The sequence below is a fragment of the Conger conger genome, chromosome 1 (assembly GCF_963514075.1).
Source record: "Conger conger chromosome 1, fConCon1.1, whole genome shotgun sequence".
NCBI lineage: Eukaryota > Metazoa > Chordata > Actinopteri > Anguilliformes > Congridae > Conger > Conger conger.
Genome location: NC_083760.1, coordinates 2,780,019 through 2,796,717, shown reverse-complemented (window position 1 = coordinate 2,796,717; position 16,699 = coordinate 2,780,019). Strand labels below are relative to the sequence as shown.

At 49.9% G+C, this 16,699-nt stretch overlaps 1 protein-coding gene across 7 annotated transcripts in view; it reads right to left on the bottom strand.

Moving 5' to 3' along the window:
• Window positions 1-218: 218 nt before the first annotated feature.
• Window positions 219-16,699, bottom strand: part of thrap3a (thyroid hormone receptor associated protein 3a) — a 38,402-nt gene continuing 21,921 nt past the window's right edge. For 3 of the 7 annotated variants that reach the window (XM_061234863.1, XM_061234853.1, XM_061234899.1), the window contains 9 exons: window positions 14,642-15,628; window positions 12,386-13,129; window positions 11,392-11,564; window positions 9,900-10,011; window positions 9,089-9,179; window positions 7,129-7,313; window positions 5,765-5,960; window positions 4,319-4,557; window positions 219-3,465 (listed from right to left, as the gene is read on the bottom strand). In XM_061234863.1, coding sequence (XP_061090847.1) covers window positions 3,291-3,465; window positions 4,319-4,557; window positions 5,765-5,960; window positions 7,129-7,313; window positions 9,089-9,179; window positions 9,900-10,011; window positions 11,392-11,564; window positions 12,386-13,129; window positions 14,642-15,628 — 2,902 coding nt within the window. In that variant the 3' untranslated portion in view covers window positions 219-3,290. The remainder of the gene's footprint in view (window positions 3,466-4,318; window positions 4,558-5,764; window positions 5,961-7,128; window positions 7,314-9,088; window positions 9,180-9,899; window positions 10,012-11,391; window positions 11,565-12,385; window positions 13,130-14,641; window positions 15,629-16,699) is intronic. The other 4 variants (XM_061234873.1, XM_061234881.1, XM_061234890.1 and 1 more) reach the window with 4 other exon arrangements.

Genomic DNA, 16,699 nt, shown 5'->3' with positions numbered 1-16,699 from the left:
TTGACGGTCGTGCCGATATCCCAACGCACGGATAACCCGTCATTCAGGAGACTGCCTCACGCGTTCAGCTACACGCTCAAGTCTCACATTTTATCTGCTGTCAGCCATTATTACAGCGATCACAAGACCGTGACTGACATTAAGACGTCAAGCGTCTGCTTCACCACAGCCGAAATCAAACCCCGCCGTCATCTTAAAAAGAAGAAATCACGCACATATAAAATGAAGCAGATTTAGTTTTTTATTGACAATCGAAAAGGGGGTGAAGGGGGTCGGGGGGGTGGGGGTGGGGGGTGGGGGACAGCTACAGAAACGATTTTAAAAAATGACTGCCTGTCAAAGGAAAAACATCAATCACAGTACTGAAGACCAACCTGTACAGTATAATGCAGTGCAATCCAGAACAAGACGGGCCATATCGCCACGGTCTCTTTGTTCACCATATCTCTTAATCCCTTCACTGAAGATTAATATTAATTTGGCTATAAAAAGACATTTCTTCCCATTTTATAATTTCTAGTTTTAAAAACCGCTGCAGGAAGACTGGGTTGCACCGTTGCGTAAATACACAGCTAATACACGGGAACATGATCCTGGCGGCGTTTACGCTAACAAGGTTAACATCAACAAACCTCGCCGTGATAATCCTCGACACCAAATATTCCTTTCCCCAGATATACATCTAAAATCTTTTACATTTAAATAAAAACTTGCTTTATATTCAAAAACAAAAACATGTGGGCACTTTGTATTATTGCAAAAAAATATATATTCTTTGGAATTTATTAGTGGCCAAGGTAAGATATAAAGTTACACAGATGCTCTCAAATGTACTTGATGAGGGCAGTGGGAGACGCACAGAAGAGTATAATTACCCAGATTTGTGTGTTTACAAGCACCTGGGTAATTATACGGCTGTTTTCTGTTGTGTACATGAGTTCGCAAACAGTTTTTTATCCCTATATTTCACCTCAGTTCACCTTTGGCAGACCATGTTAAAACCACTGATTCACAGTGATATGGGACAGAGAGAGCGCTAATGCAACTTCGCCGTGAAGGGAGCCTAGCAAGGGCGGCCATTTTGAAAAGGTTTAGTTTACGTTTAGCGCAACTGCTCATTCTCCGGCTAATGTTACCCGAGTAGAGCTATAGCCTACCATTAAACAATAATCTCACATAATAGGGCCAGGTTAGCCCATTCTGACCAAATGATTCGTTTACCCATTTCCTCGAATGTTATTTACAGAAAAACTCACATATTTAAATAATCAGGGTTGGGGGTCCAGCTCGCTAGCACACAGTAGGGTGCTGGAGAAAGGGTAACGGGTAAAGGGTAAGGGGTAACGGGTAAAGGGTAAGGGGTAAGGGGTACGGGGTACGGGGTACGGGGTAAGGGGTAACTCCAGTTGACCGCAGAGTAGGCTAGGAGCAGTGTAAATGACAGACGAGTTTCCCCCAAATGACCGCATCCAGCTAAATTCATTTTTACATTACTAAAAAAAAAGGTACATTTACCCCTCCGTTGGGCTCACAGCCCTGCATGCATGAGAGAGTCTATCTCCATTACGCACCGTTCTGGAACCATGTTCCCGTGTAATCAATTCAAATATCTAAATTAAAATGAAAAGGAAAAAAAGCCCACGCTTTAAAAAGAGTAAAGAAATACAGCTATAGGATTCAAACACCAACAGAGGACACCAACAAAACACATTTCATTTCAGAATCATCTTACGTTTTCCAGACGTACAAAGGCCACAATAATTTAGTTTCTACAAACGATCTTTTTTTTTTTTTTTTTTTCAGTAATTGTGTCCGTCTATTTAGAAAGTTGAGTGAATTCTCCAAAAAAAAAAAAAAAAAAAAAAAAATCTGAGGCACAAACATAAATGCCGCGAAATTTATGAAATTCCTAAATACTTTCAAAAGACAAAAAAACAACAACAACCTCACTGCCCAATTAAAAATACGGAAGAGAAATCTAGTACAGTGTCCACAGAAGACCTCTTCCACTGACACACCCATGACACAAGCCAGCCATTTTAATCCAGTCGAAAAAAAAAAAAACCAAAAAACTGAAATCGACCACAACGGCCAATCAGGAAGGAGACGGCGGGGGTGAAAGGGCAGGGGTGAAAGGGCAGGGGTGGAAGTTCATTCCGACACGGTCACAGCGAAGCCACTGAGCATGGCACGTTCCCAGCTACAGCGACCCGTCTGTCCGTCCGTCCGTCTGTGATATGCAAGCTTCACTTGGAGAGTAGCTTGGTCCCGTCCTCTGAGAAGGGTCACAGGGTCATAGGGGTCAGACTCCAAAATAACGACCCTCCCCCACCCCCCACCCCCCAAGCAGTGTGTGTAGTCTCCTACCAGGAGACATCCAACAAAAAAAAACAACAACTATATGTGTAAATATTCATAAACATATTTCTCTGTACACGTCTAAGGCACAAATGCATCCGATTCCTTCTCATGCCCCGTCTAATTAAACTTCAGAGTAAAACTTTCTACAAAATGTTTTTTTTCTGTTTTTTTTTTTATTTTTTTTTCAAATAAATGGCGCCCACTGCCAGCCTGGTTAGAGAAAGGCTAACATTTCCCTCACCATGTGATCTGCTCATGCCCAGCATCTCTCAACCCTGGTGCATCACACTCTGAGAAGAGAACTACAGTGCAGCTCCACAGCCGTGCCTAAAAACTACATTTCCCATGCAGCCACTGACTGCCAAATGGAGCTTCCACAGCAAATAAGGGGGTAGGAAAGAAGAAGAGATGTACACAGTGACACCGTTGAACAGGAAGTACTCCTGAAACTACAACTGTTCCATAAAAATTTAAACTACAATTGCTCCATTTGCATTGTGAGAGAAATAAAAACAGTACCCCAGACAAAATTTGTCCAGAAATTTGTCAAGCTTTAAAAAAAACGATTTCCGTTTTACCCCCTCTACTGGTAATTTTTTGATGTACGTTTCGTGGATAGTTGTGGATTCCTCCCCCCTCTCAGGACAGCGGAGAGCAGCTCGGGTGAACGCAGGGCTGCCGTTATCGAGTGGAAGTGGGGTCTTGTGTGCGGTGGCCATGTTAAGGTCACGGGTGAATAATAAAAATAAAAAAAAATTAAAACTACAAAAACGAACTGAAATGAAAAACGAAAACAGAAGAAGTGGAGACGTGGGGAGAGGGTGCTGCGGGGCGGCCTCCGGGCCACCGGGGGGCGCTGTGACCGTGGCCAGGGCCTCACTGCTCGGCCTTGTCCTCTTCCTTGTGGTCCTGCTCACTGTCATCGTCCCTCAGCTCGCCCTCCTCCCCGCTGCCCTGGAACTTGTCGTGTGTCCACTTGGGGCTGCTGCTGGTGGGCGGCGCCTTGCGCAGGATGAAGCGGCCCCTCCCGCGCAGGAAGTTGCCGCGCCCGCGCCCGCGGTTGTCCAGCCACTTCTTGTCGCCCTCGCCCTCTCTGTCGTCATGCTGGGGGGGGGGAGGGGGGAGAGGGTCAGAGGTCATGCGGAGGGGTCGAGCCCCCAATAACCCGGCAGCATTTCCATATAACGCAGCGTACTTATTTTATTGAATCGTTATTTAACGGACACCACATCTGTGTATTCATGAGATTCACTTACGGGACTTCTCCACTACGGTCTGTCGCTGTGAATAAGACTGTGAACGACTAATGGCATTCTGTCTAACCGAATCGCACACACTGTCATTTTCCATTTTAATGCAATGTACTTCATTAATCACCAAATGCATTATTATTATTATTACTACCAATACGATCATTTAAAGGTTAAAGGCCCACTCAGTAATTTCGGTTGCTACAATAAGATGCCAACGGCTGACAACAAGCAAAAAGGCAAAGATATGGTACAATAGTACACAATCATTCTCCAGTCAAAAATAATGGTATGGATCCTCAAAAAAGCATTTCAAAAGGAAAAGATGAGATCGAACATCCACGTTCATCTTCCACATTTCATTCTTCTTCTGAGTTTTAAATAACGGATGTTTTGGAGTCCTTTCCTTTCTCACCATAGACAGATAAAAAAAATACAAGTACCAAGATCCACCAAGGTTCTTCCAGTTTAGTCGAAAAGCAACCAAAAGTTGTGTGGAAATTACAGAGTGGACCTTTAAGTACCATGCTCAGGGATTCAGCAGAAGGTTTGTCAGAACGTTTTTTTACATAAAAAAAAGAAAGAAAGATATATTTTAAGTGTTCTAGAACGCATTAGAATGTTCAGTTAAGGACATTCTAAATAAGGCCCAAAAATCAACAAAATGAGTCAAAAGAAAAAAAAAAGAAAAAAAAAATCAAACGTACTGTGCTCTGATCCTCAACTTCTCTTTTGTACCCAACCTGAAAGGGGGGGAAAAATACAGAAATATAAAGAGCCAAAAAAAACTTACCAAGTAATACTTCCTACTTTTGGGGGTGTACTCAGGGTCCCAGTCCTCGCTCTTGGGGTGCGTGGGCACTGGCCCCATGTTGGGGGGGTTTCCGTTGCTATTGTTTCCAGGGTAACTGCCCCTGTTCCACCCCCTCCCTCTTATCCTGAACTGCTGCAATGGTAGCCAGTGGTATGATTACAGCAGGAGCAGATGAAATCACTGGATTCACAAACTCACACATAATCAGCAGAAAATGCCAATCTATATCTACATATACTCACACATGCTAACAGTGTCTTCATATCAACACGACTGGCTGTCTGCATTCGCCAATTAAATGGTATACCAAGCATACTTAACTTTACATAAACTTAACTTTATGTGAAGTCCGTATACTTCAGGCATACTGTTTTTACACATGGGTTCACATAGTATGCACTCAGTGAGCACTTAATTTGGTATTTGTTGGACTTATTCTTTAGACTCATTGGTCTCCTGCTGCTGCAGCCCATCCACTTCACGGTTCAATGTGTTGTGCGTTCAGAGATGCTCTTCTGCATACCACTGTTGCAACATGTAGTTATTTCAGGTACTGTTGCCTTCCTGTCAGCATTGACCGGTCTGGCCCTTCTCCTCTGGCCTCTCTTGTCAACAAGGCCTTTCTGCCCGCAGAACTGCTGCTCACTGGATGTTTTTTGTTTTCGCACCATTCTCTGTAAGCTCGAGAGGCTGCTGAGCGTGAAAATCCCAGGAGATCAGCAGTTTCTGGGATACTCAAACCACCCCTTCTGGCACCAACAATCATTCCACGGCCAAAGTCACTTGGGTCACATTTCTCTCTCCATTCTCATGTTTGGTCTGAACAACAGCTGAACCTCTTGACCATATCTGCACGCTTTTATGCATTGAGTTGCCGCCACATGATTGGCTGATTAGACGTTTTCATTAACAAGCTGGTGTACAGGTCTACCTAATGAAGTGCTCACTGAGTGTATATACACATATAAACAAACATATTCATACAAACATGACCGGCTACCTGTAATCCTATATGAAAAACTAGTGTACGAAACATACTTGATATAAACTTGATATATACTTCCAAGTATTCTTACTCATAAAATGCATTATAATGATTAAATGCATTATAAGCGGGTTTGTGGAAACGGTGTGAAATAATCTGCTTCATAAAGGAGCTGATTCATAATTCAAGTATGTTATGGTCCCACCAGGGACAAAATGGACTGCAGCCAGGGGTTTAAGACTCTCCAGTTGCACATAAAATCAGGGACAGAACTCTTTAAGAGAACTGAGCACTGAAAAGTGTTGGTAGAAGTGCCACATTAATAATAAAAAAGATTATTTATGATGAACTTACGAAGCCCCCGCGTGCGCGGCCCCTCTCCATGGGGCCCCCGAACTCGCGGGGCCCCAGACGGGCCTTGTTGAAGCCCCCCTCCTCTTTGGGCTCCATGTCCTCGTGCAGGAAGTCCCCGGGGCCCGCCCGGCGGGAGGGCGAGGAGGAGGAGGAGGCTGAGGAAGAGCGAGAGCGCTCGCGCTTCTTCTTGCTTTTCCTGGAGAGAGGGAGGAGGAGGGAGGAGGGAGGGGGGAGGAGGGAGGAGAGAGGGAGGAGGGAGGAGGGGGGAGAGAGGAGAGAGGGGGGAGGAGGGGGGAGGAGGGAGGAGAGAGGGAGGAGGGAGGAGGGGGGAGAGAGGAGAGAGGGGGGAGGGAGAGACACTTCCTGTCAGATCACTCAAAAGGCAACAGCACTGCCAGAAATGTACTGGCTAAAATTATCTTTTTCTTTCTTTTTTCTTTCTTTTTTAAAACTCCTGTGCATTTGAAGACTCGACTCTGAATGTTCTGAAGGCAGATTACAGGAGGCGCATGGAGAAAATAAATGCCATTCCTTGATTGGCTTCAAGTGAACACACTGTCCGAACTCTGTGTTGTATACATTTTCATAACTATATGATTCATATGATACTATATGACTCATTGATGCGGTTATACAGCATGAGCATAATTCTACAATATTACAGAACACCAAATGTATATAAAAACATATACAAAACCCAGAGGACTCATTTACCGTGCTGAAAACTACTAATCATCTCAGAGTTCCCTTAAGTGTAGTCTGAGGGAATTCTTCAGTACACAGACAGCAGGGCATTGCAGAGCCCAGCGCTGTAATTGGTTCTGTCCGTCTTGGCTGGTCGATTTCAGTCGATTTTAGATAAAAACCACGGCGGACATCAACCGGGTTGCCAGCGAGACTCACGCGAACATGAGAAATAAAATTATTAAATCAAAAGATTACTCCGCTTCGTCCTTCGTTCCGTGAGATTACCCAGAATCCCACTCTCTTTCGCTTCACAGCGTGCCAAAGCTGACGTGCGTTCAAGACGGCGAGCGCCAGGCAAGCGTGTGACAAACAAAATGGCGGCCGACAAGAAAGACGCCGAGAGAACTGAAGTGGACAACGGCTGTTATAACGCACTCTAATCAGCGTAATACCTGTTCTTACCTTTAAAAAGAAATCGCAGGCGAGCAGTGAATGAGCAAGCCGGCATTGTTAAATCTAAGTCGCGTCCCTTTGTATTAAAAAGGCGTGGGCGGGGAACTAAATGGAATGTTCATTTAAAATCGTAGTAACTGTTCGCTGCAAAAACAGTTCACCGCCAACGTTCGCCGTCTTGAACGCACGTCTGCCGTTCGCCGGGGGGGGGGGGGGTAACGTACTTGGATTTCTTGTGATGCTTGGAGTACTTCTCCCCGGACCGCTCCCGGCTGGACCCCCGGGAGTCTGCGGAGTCCCGGCCCAGCTCACGCCGGGGCTCCGCCTCCTTTCCGGAGTACTTTTTACGCCTCTCAATATCCAGCCTCAGGTCCACCGCCTCGCCCTTCATCCCTCGCTTCCTGTCCTCCTGCGGAACGGCACATCCGGGGCGGAGAGGAGGGGGCAGCGTTAGGGCCCGGCGTGGAGTTTACACGCCTCACAACAACATCACCGTCATCATCAACATCATCATCATCATCATCATCTTCATCACCACCACCACCATCATCATCATCATCATCAACATCACCACCATCATCATCATCTTCATCAACATCACCACCATCATCATCATCATCATCATCACCACCATCAACATCATCATCATCATCATCATCACCACCACAGAGAGGGGACGACCCGCGGGGACCAGAGTGCGACACACTGGAGATGCTGGCTGATCCCACGGGGGGGGGACCTTAAACTAGCCGGACCAGGGCTGGGGCTCGAGAGGCCGGGACCCTGGACCCGAATAACAGACCTCAGTGTCCTTCAGGGGGGTAACTGCGTACTGAGTACGGGGCAGTCGTTACCACTCAAACGAACGTCATCGCGGCATTACACTACTGTAAAAATATATTAATAAACAAATAAATGTTACTACGGCGGTGGATTCCAAAGCTTCCAGATTCCAGACATTTCACACAGGTGTGGCTGGGTGGTGCATATCCTCCCATCGACAGCCCACACTGTGACCTGGCGTGTTCTCCTCCGTCACTCCCAGTCTGGTCACCATGTTCATCTTAACATTCGCCATTTTTAGAACCACAAGCGGTCTTAAAAACCTCTTCCTCCCCCCCGACTGCACCGAGACTCTGAGGTTGCCAAATAGATTTGAGCCGCGCGGAGAGGGGTGTTATGGGAGAAGGCTCCAGCACTCCCTCTAGTGGTCACTGCCAGTTATTCACGCATCCCAGAATTCCCAGTGTGTGTCAGTCGAGGCCCCTCTCCTCTCATTATTCTTACGCAAACGAGACTCCGTGGGAAATACACCCAGCAAGAGTCAAATCAGACATTCACCGCCCTACACGCCCCAGGCGGACAGAAATGGGAGGCATTTCTTGTGGAGAACACAACAGGCGTAAGAATGACGAGAGACGGATCAAAAACAGTGTCAGGCCGAGATTACAAACATTACAAATATTACAACACAGGTGCAGACCATGAGCGTGCCACCCTGATCCAGGAGAGCTGCAGGATCCAGTGGGGTCTTGCGTTCACCGTTAAAAATAAATCTGCCCCAAGAACCGTGCAAGTGTACAAACGGCTGCTTTAAGTGATCAATCAACAGCTCAGAAACTCTCCAGGACCAGGGCCGGGGACCCCAGCAGACCCTGCGGTTCTCCAGGAACAGGGCGACACACTCAAGGACAAAGAGACAAAACGACATCATGCTATAATGTACTTGTGTGTTCTGCCTTTTTCTATTTGTGGTTTTTGAGGAAAAATACTTACGATGACATTCCTTCGAGAGGCTTGGACATGGTCACCTCCTTCTCTGCCTCCCTCAAGCTTCGACTCAACTGCCTTTGGGTAGGCGTGTGTGTGCCCACAGTGTACCCATATCTCAAACGCAATACACAACGACCTGAGTGCGGCTCATTGGCTGGGTTTCTGGGTTTTTGTGTTGTCTGTTTTGCTTTTGTCTTTGAGATTTATTTCACCTCCTTTGAAAGAAAAGCACGGCTTAAGAGAGAGAGAGAGCGAGAGAGAGAGAGCAGTCTAAACCCCACTGCTGAGGAGCGACTGGATTCGCTGTGCTTTGCTTGCTTTCCTGCTCGTTTTTTTTTTTTTTTTTTGCTTTGTTTTTGTTTTGTTTTTTCACTCTCTCCAAATACTTCATATTTCAAAACGTTCGGTCACCTTGTAGCCGCCATCCCCGGACGCTTTCATGTCATCAAACAGGTGAGAGTGAGAGTGCTTCTTAAAAGCACTGGGAGACACATCGATTCTCCTGCAACACACAGAGTGACAGCACGGTGAGGGAGGGCGGGGCCGGGGCCGGGGCCCCAATGCAGGAGACACAGCTTCACACAACCCCCAGCGGGAGAAACGCCATTAATAAAGAGAGAGAGAGGGAGAGGGAGGGAGAGAGGGGGAGAGGGAGAGGGAGAGGGAGAGGGAGAGAGAGAGGGGGGGGAGGGTGAGAGAGAGAGAGAGAGCGAGAGGGAGAGAGAGAGGGGGGAAAGAGAGAGCGAGAGGGAGAGAGAGAGAGAGAGAGAGAGAGAGAGAGAGAGAGAGAGAGAGAGAGAGAGAGGGGGGGGGGGAGGGTGAGAGAGAGAGAGAGAGCGAGAGGGAGAGAGAGAGAGAGAGGGAGAGAGGGAGAGAGGGAGAGAGGGAGAGAGGGAGAGAGAGGGGGGGGAGGGTGAGAGAGAGGGAGAGAGGGGGGGAGGGTGAGAGAGGGAGGGAGAGAGAGAGAGAGAGAGAGAGAGAGAGAGAGAGAGTGGGAGAGAGAGAGAGAGAGAGAGAGAGAGAGAGAGAGAGAGAGAGAGAGAGAGAGAGAGAGAGAGAGAGAGAGAGAGAGGGAGGGAGAGTGCATGTTTTCCCAGTGAGATCACTTCAGCAGGAATAGCGTTGCCTAGAGCCTGGGAAGGGGGGTTTGGGACAGAACATGTCAGTCTCTAAACTCCACACACTCTCGGTACCTGTGTCCGTCTCCAAGCGCTCTCTGTACCTGTGAATCTCGGGGCTTTTCCTGGGCTTGGCCATTTCCTTCTCGGCCGCTCGTCTTTGGTAAAGGGCAAAGCGCTCGTTTAGAGTCAGGCCTGAGGAGGGGAAGTGCTGAGCTGCACGGGCAGGAGGAGGAGGAGGAGGAGGAGGAGAGAGGGACCGTCAGAAACACACACACCCAAAAACACCACCCGCTCCCCCGTCACACACAGTCCTCTCCCCGTCAGAACCACGGACACAGACACACAGCGCACGCAATAGCTGTTTTTTATCCGCCATTTCGGGCTTCCCTTCGGAGTGGAGAAAGTTCTGGAAGCGAAGCCGGTGTTTAAATCTATAAACGTAGCTCCGAGCTCGAAGCGACTTGGCTGGAGGTTTGTAGCTCGCCTGGCTGACGCACCAGCCAGGAGTCTCAGAAGAGACTTTTATTTTTATCCATTTATAAATGTTAAATGTTAAATATCCGTTATGGTTGTTAACAGAAGACATTTATAATTTCCTGGATCCAGCAAAAGCTCCCCAGTGGAGATTTGAACCCGTGACCAGCTGCCAATCAACAAGGAAGCGTGACAGTGCAAAATCAATTTCCACAAAATGAATCCCTGAAATGCAATTTATAAAAGGAGAAGTCAATGCACATTATATTAATTGTATTTAAATAAAATAAGTCGATTTCCCTCTGCCAAGAAAGGACAAACCAAATTAGGATTGCCAGATGAGACTTCAGAGCAGGTCTGTACATTTTACGCTTAGTGAATTAAACAAAAACAAAATGTCTCCCATACACTAAACTCAGCGGCCACAATAAACCGCACACACGGAGTCTGGCATCGGTGTTGAGAGAAAGTTGAGATGACACTCAATTCAGGATGCGCCATTTTGAGCAGGGCACAGCACTGAATTGGACACAATGTGGCACAGGTGACACAAAATGGCGACCTTCACACTGGCATCGAAGGAGTTACCGCATCACCATGGGGGTGTTGTGAAATGCACTGTTGGTACATTACCAGTGACATGGTGAGCAATGGAGTGGCACCCTAACAAGACTTACTGTGATTCACAGTAGGGTTAGTGTGTTGTGGTGCATTGTGGGTAGGATACCTTTGATCATGTGGACAATGGAGTGGAATAGTGTATTGTGGTGAATTGTGGGTAGGATACCTTTGATCATGTGGACAATGGCATGGTAGGGTGTGTGTGGGGTGGCCTGTAGCATAGTGGTTAAGGTACATGACTGGGACACGCAAGGTCGGTCCCGGTGTAGCCACAATTAGATACACACAGCCGTTGGGCCCGTGAGCAAGGCCCTTAACCCTGCATTGCTCCAGCGGAGGATTGTCTCCTGCTTAGTCTAATCAACTGTACGTCGCTCTGGATAAGAGCGTCTGCCAAATGGCAATAATGTAATAATAATGTTATGGTGCAGACTTGCTGTGGCTGGGTGCAGTGCATTGTGGGTCGGCGCAGTGCATTGTGGGTTGGGCGCAGGGTACCTTTGATCTGGTGGACGATGTTGACGATGTGCTGGGCGAACAGCTCGGACGGACTCCGGCAGAGCTGCGTGTTCTCAATGTGCTGGAAGATGGAGCGAAACTCCTGCTCCTTTTTCGAGGGGTGAACCAGATCCCGAGAGAGCCGGCGCTCCGTCACCAGAACCCCGGAAGAGCTGGAGGAGGGAACGCCGAAAAAAAAAACAAACAAACAAACGGTCAACTCCACTTCCCTCTCACCAGGCCCTCTGTCCCATAAATAAAATCATACGCCGCTCTACCTAGAGACTGGGCGCATCAGATTTCTCTCACCGAGGGCATATTTATAAACCTCTCCTTCACAGCTGATGTTACAGATATGGACGGAGGCCATCGTTATAGTGCTACGAGAGCTTCAGTGCCCTTTAATGGCCAAGAGTACGGGGCCTCCAAAACTCAGATGTACGAAGGTGTCCCAGGTGGTCCTCGGCTCAAGACGTGAAGATAATCGTTGAGATAAGCATCTTTAAGAACATCTGGTTTATATATTCCTACATTTTAGAAAGCATACAACAATTTTTGGGTGAATTCAAACCATGATTCAGGCATGCGTCAATGTGGTAAATGTGTTAAATGTGTTAAATGCCGAGATCATTGCAGAGGACAGGAGGGGTGTTAAGGCTGCAGTCTGCAGGGGGGGGGCTGAAGTTCAGGTTTTTCCACTGTTTCCGTGCTTCACAGAGTAAATCTGAGTCACTGACTGCTCATCCACACACCTGGCAAGGCCTAAAATGGCCACATACTGCCAGGAAACCAAAATGGGGCAGCCTGCAGCCTAGTGGTTAAGGTACATGACAGAGGTTGGTGGATCAAGCCCCAGTGTAGCCACAATAAGATCCACACAGCTGTTGGGCCCTTAACCCGACATTGCTCCAGGGATTGTCCCCTGCTTAGCCTAGTCGCTCTGGATAAACCCCCGGGGGCAGCCACGCATTCGGGGTACGGTCGTCACGGTTACCTGGCGGCGTCGTCTCTGAAGGACTCCGTTCTGACGGCCGTGTCGCCGCCCCTCTTGGCCGAGGCCCTGACGGGGGACCCGTCCCGCTGCACCAGGAACGTGTCCCGGTCGCGGGCGTCGCTGCTGCCCCCCCCCCGGCGGGGCGGGGCCGGGGGGGACGGGCTGAGGCCCGGGGGCTCCTTCTTGCGGGTTTTTTGGGGGGCCTTGTCCGGGGAGAAGCCCCGAAACAGCGCCTCCTTCTTGGCGCGCTCCTGCTTGCGGGCGCGGTAGAGCTCCTCCTCGGCTTCGTCCGGCTCCTCCCCCTCGCCTTCCGGGGCCTTCCGCGGCCGCTCCTTGCCCGAGGGGAAGTAGGCCAGGTCGTCCCACTTGCCGAAGCGCTCCTCGAAGAGCTCGCGCGTGGACAGCTTCACCTGCGGCGGCTCCGCCTCCCGGTCCCGGCGGGGCTTCGGGGGCCGGCGGGCGGCGGCCATCTTCTCCACCTCCTCATCCTCCTCTTCCTCCTCCGCGCAGAGGAAGGGCGGAGCCGCCTTCAGGAACCCGCCGCCGCCGGCCCCGCCCCCGCCCGTCTCGAACCCGGCCCCGTACTTGCTGTACTTCTCCTTCTCCTTTGGGGCCCCGTAGCCGGGGGCCCGGTCGAACGCGGGGCCCTTCTCCGGCTCCCCGTCCGCGGCGTCCCCGGGCTCCTTGTCTCGGCCGTTCTCCCACTCCGCCACCTGTTTCTTATTCTTGTGTTCCTCCAGGAACCTGGGCAATCGGGGAAGACACGGGCGCCATTTTAGCGACACTCAGGCAAAGGTCAAGGCTAATGCTAATGCTAAGGCTAATGCTAAGGATTATGCTAAGGATTATGCTAAGGATTATGCTAATGCTAATGCTAAGGATTATGCTAATGCTAAGGATAATGCTAATGCTAATGCTAACCACAAACCACTAACTCCACTGCAAGGTCTTTTTGCAACATGTCTTCATTGCTACAAGGCCTTTTGACAGGGTGATAGCCACCGAGCTTCTTAGCTCTCAAAAGAGACAGAAGCAGGGTGATTTTACGTAGAATGGTTGTAGGAGCAGTTGGCGAGTACAACCCGCTAGGGAGGGGAGGGGAGGAGAGGGGCAGTTTATTTTTGGGTTTTTTTTTCGGGGCCCTGATTACAGACCACCAGAGGTTTACATCCACTCCCACGGGGGAGTCCGGGAACGCGCACACACAACTCCCAGAGGCCCCGGGGGCCGTTTAAACCAGCACAATCTGGTTCCAACCGGCTGTGTGGCCCCAAGGGAGCGTCACCAAATTGCGAACAGCAACATTTACCTCCCGGATTGAATCACTTTACGATGTTTCGGCGGGGAGGAGTGGAATACTAGCGTCTCTCATTTTTAAAAGCACTTCAGCACACCATGTATCAAATGTTCAATTATGTAGTCACAGGAAATGACTGACCATAATTCAAATAAAATTGATATACTTACTCCTACCGACCCTCAGACTCCTAAACATTTGGGAAAGCATACAACGTGCATCTAACCAACGGCTGAGAATAGCAGGCACGTTTGGGGGTTTTGTTAATTAAGCAGAAGGCTACGACTCCCCACTTTAAACAACATTCCTCCTCCGAGCTTTGAAGCGGAGCGCAGACTAAAACAAATCAAAAACAAAAAACAAAATTATATTATTAATCGTAACCATCGTAATTGGTCATGAGCAAAATCTAAAGTACAAAACCAAAAAGCCACAAAGCTAAACAGAAGGAAATCAAATGATTATGGGCACAGACTTTGAAATCAAAAAAAGGAACATCTCTGAACAACGATCAGGAGACTCACTGAGCTGCAACAATGACTCACAACTAAACAAAACTGAGCAACAATAAAGACGTGAAAAAAGCTAATTAGCAAGTATGTATTGGGTAAATACACAGCTTGATTGTGTAATTATTAGGCAGCTACTCTGATTTCAGTGGTAAAAATGATGAAAGTACCATGTGTAAATAGTATGTAAATATCTTAATAATAAGCGCAGGTATTCATAGTACTTCCCTCTGAAATCGAAACTGTTACCTAATAAGTACCTGGCATTTAGCCAGTAAGTACGACGCAATTGATGGGCCGTAAAAAAAAGGAATTACACCCAAGAACTTTACAACAGATTCGTACTCTGAACATTAGATGAATCCCACATCTGGTCTACAGTGAGGGAGAGAGGGTGATGAACGGAGAGAGAGAGAGGGTGATGAACGAGAGGAGGGGAGGGGGACGTACTTTTTGAAGGCGGCGGAGATGGCACTCTTGTCGCCTGCTCGGTGGTCCTCTTTCGAGAAGAACCCGAAGCCCGAGAAGGCGGCCGTGGGGCTTTTCTGTTTGGGGCTCTGGGCCGGGGGCGCAGTACCGCCGCCGTGCCAGGGGGCGGCGCTGTTGGTGGAGGAGCCGGAGCTCTTGGGCGTGGGGCTGGGCTGGCCGGGCACCGACACCACGGCCGAGCGCATCTGTGGGCTGGCCCGCTTGGGGCTGGCGCTGTAGTCCGTCAGGCCCTGCCAGTTCCCGCTCCCGGGCCGTTCCGGAGCGTTCCCGTCCTCCCCGGGAGCGCCGCCCGCGCCTCCCCCCTCCGGGTCCGGCTCCGCTCCCCCGGTGGCGCTCCCGCTCCGGCTCCCGCTCCCGGCGCGGGCGGCCGCCTCCTTGGACGCCGAGCGCTCCTTGGCATCCTTAACTGAGCCACGCTTCTCCCGGCTGGACCCCTTCTCCTTCTCCCTGTCCTTGGCCGATCCCGAGCCCGACCCGGAGCGCCGGCGCTGGCGCCGGGGTCGCCGCGGCGACGAGGAGCGGGAGGACGAGGAGGAGGAGGAGCGGTGGGAGCGGCGGGAGCGGCCGGAGGAGGAGCGGTCGGAGTAGCGGGACCGGGAGCGGGAGCGCGGGCTGCCCGACCGCTTCTTGGGCGTGCGGGAGCGGGAGCGGCCCCGCCGGGGGCTGTGGGGGTGGTGCGGGGGCGGCGGGGGCTGCTGCTGCTGGGGGTGCTGCCGGTAGTTCTGCCAGTTGTTGGGCCGGTAGTTGTTGTTGTAGCCCCCGCCCCCCCCGCCGCGCTGGTAGCGGCCGCGCGGGAAGTAGCCCCGCCCCCGGCCGCGGTAGTAGTACGGCCTGCGGAAGCCGCGGTGGTACCCCCGGAACTGGCGGTTGTTCTGGTACTCCCGCGGGTAGTCCCGGTCCCGGTTGTGGGCGGGGGAGTGGGATCTCGAGCGAGAGCGAGACCTAGAGCTGGGGAGAGAAGGAAACGCAGAGGAGGTGAGATGAATGGGAGGGAGCGGAGGGAAGAGAGAGAAAAGAAAATGCAGGGCAGGGGAGGAAGGAGGGGGAGGGGGGGAGGGTGGTGGGGGGGATGAACAGGGACCTGCACGCTTGATGCAGGTGAGTCCATCATGCCCAAGGTGACCATCACAGGTCTGGGGAGATCTGGGTAATCCCATCGCGACTCGACACCCTTTTGGACTGCATCGCCACAGAGTTGTATGAGATGTGGCGTGCTGACTTTGACTCATAAGAAACCTCGGGAACCAAAATCGCACTGGTCTCGGATTGCTAATCTGGGAGAAATGGGATAACCCAATTTGTGCGGCTCCATGACTTCGACTTGGCCCATCTCCACTACAGTAGGCTGTATGTTCACCCCAAAATGAAAGGCAAAGGAGTTTTGAGTGACTGATGTTTAAATCTGATTTGCAAAAAAATGTATGTTTTAAAATGGATTAAATTTACACCAAAGTTAGGGTATAATGTGAACACCATCTCCAGAAAATTTGGTCTTGGAAATTTGAGTCATTTCAGCGATATCGTTCATTACTCAACCGAAGAAACGAAGTCGACATGGCATTACCCAGCTGCACGATCTGCTGGTTTCCATCGTCACACAGCAGTTAACTGAGAAACTGAAGCGGTCGATTGTACAGTTAACTGAGAACACCTGGAGCCTTCAGGTCTAAACATTGAGTCATCTCAGGGTGAACGGAAAAGCCAGCACACTCGCGGCTCTCCAGGACCTGGCCACAGATGTACCGTTCTGTTTCTGCACCCATTCATTTACTACCAATCTTTGAACCCAATATTTTGTCTTTTCCTCCAAAGGTGGATCGTCGGATTCCATCCGTAGGCCCACATTTCACGTGAGTCAACATCCTCTGCAAATTCGGGAGGTTTCAGAAGAGCACACCAGGAGCAGTTTGTAGCCTAGTGGCTAAAGGTACATGACTGGGACATGGAAGGTTGGTGGTTCAATCCCTGGTGTAGCCACAATAATATCTGCACAGCTGTTGGGCCCTTGAGCAAGGCCCT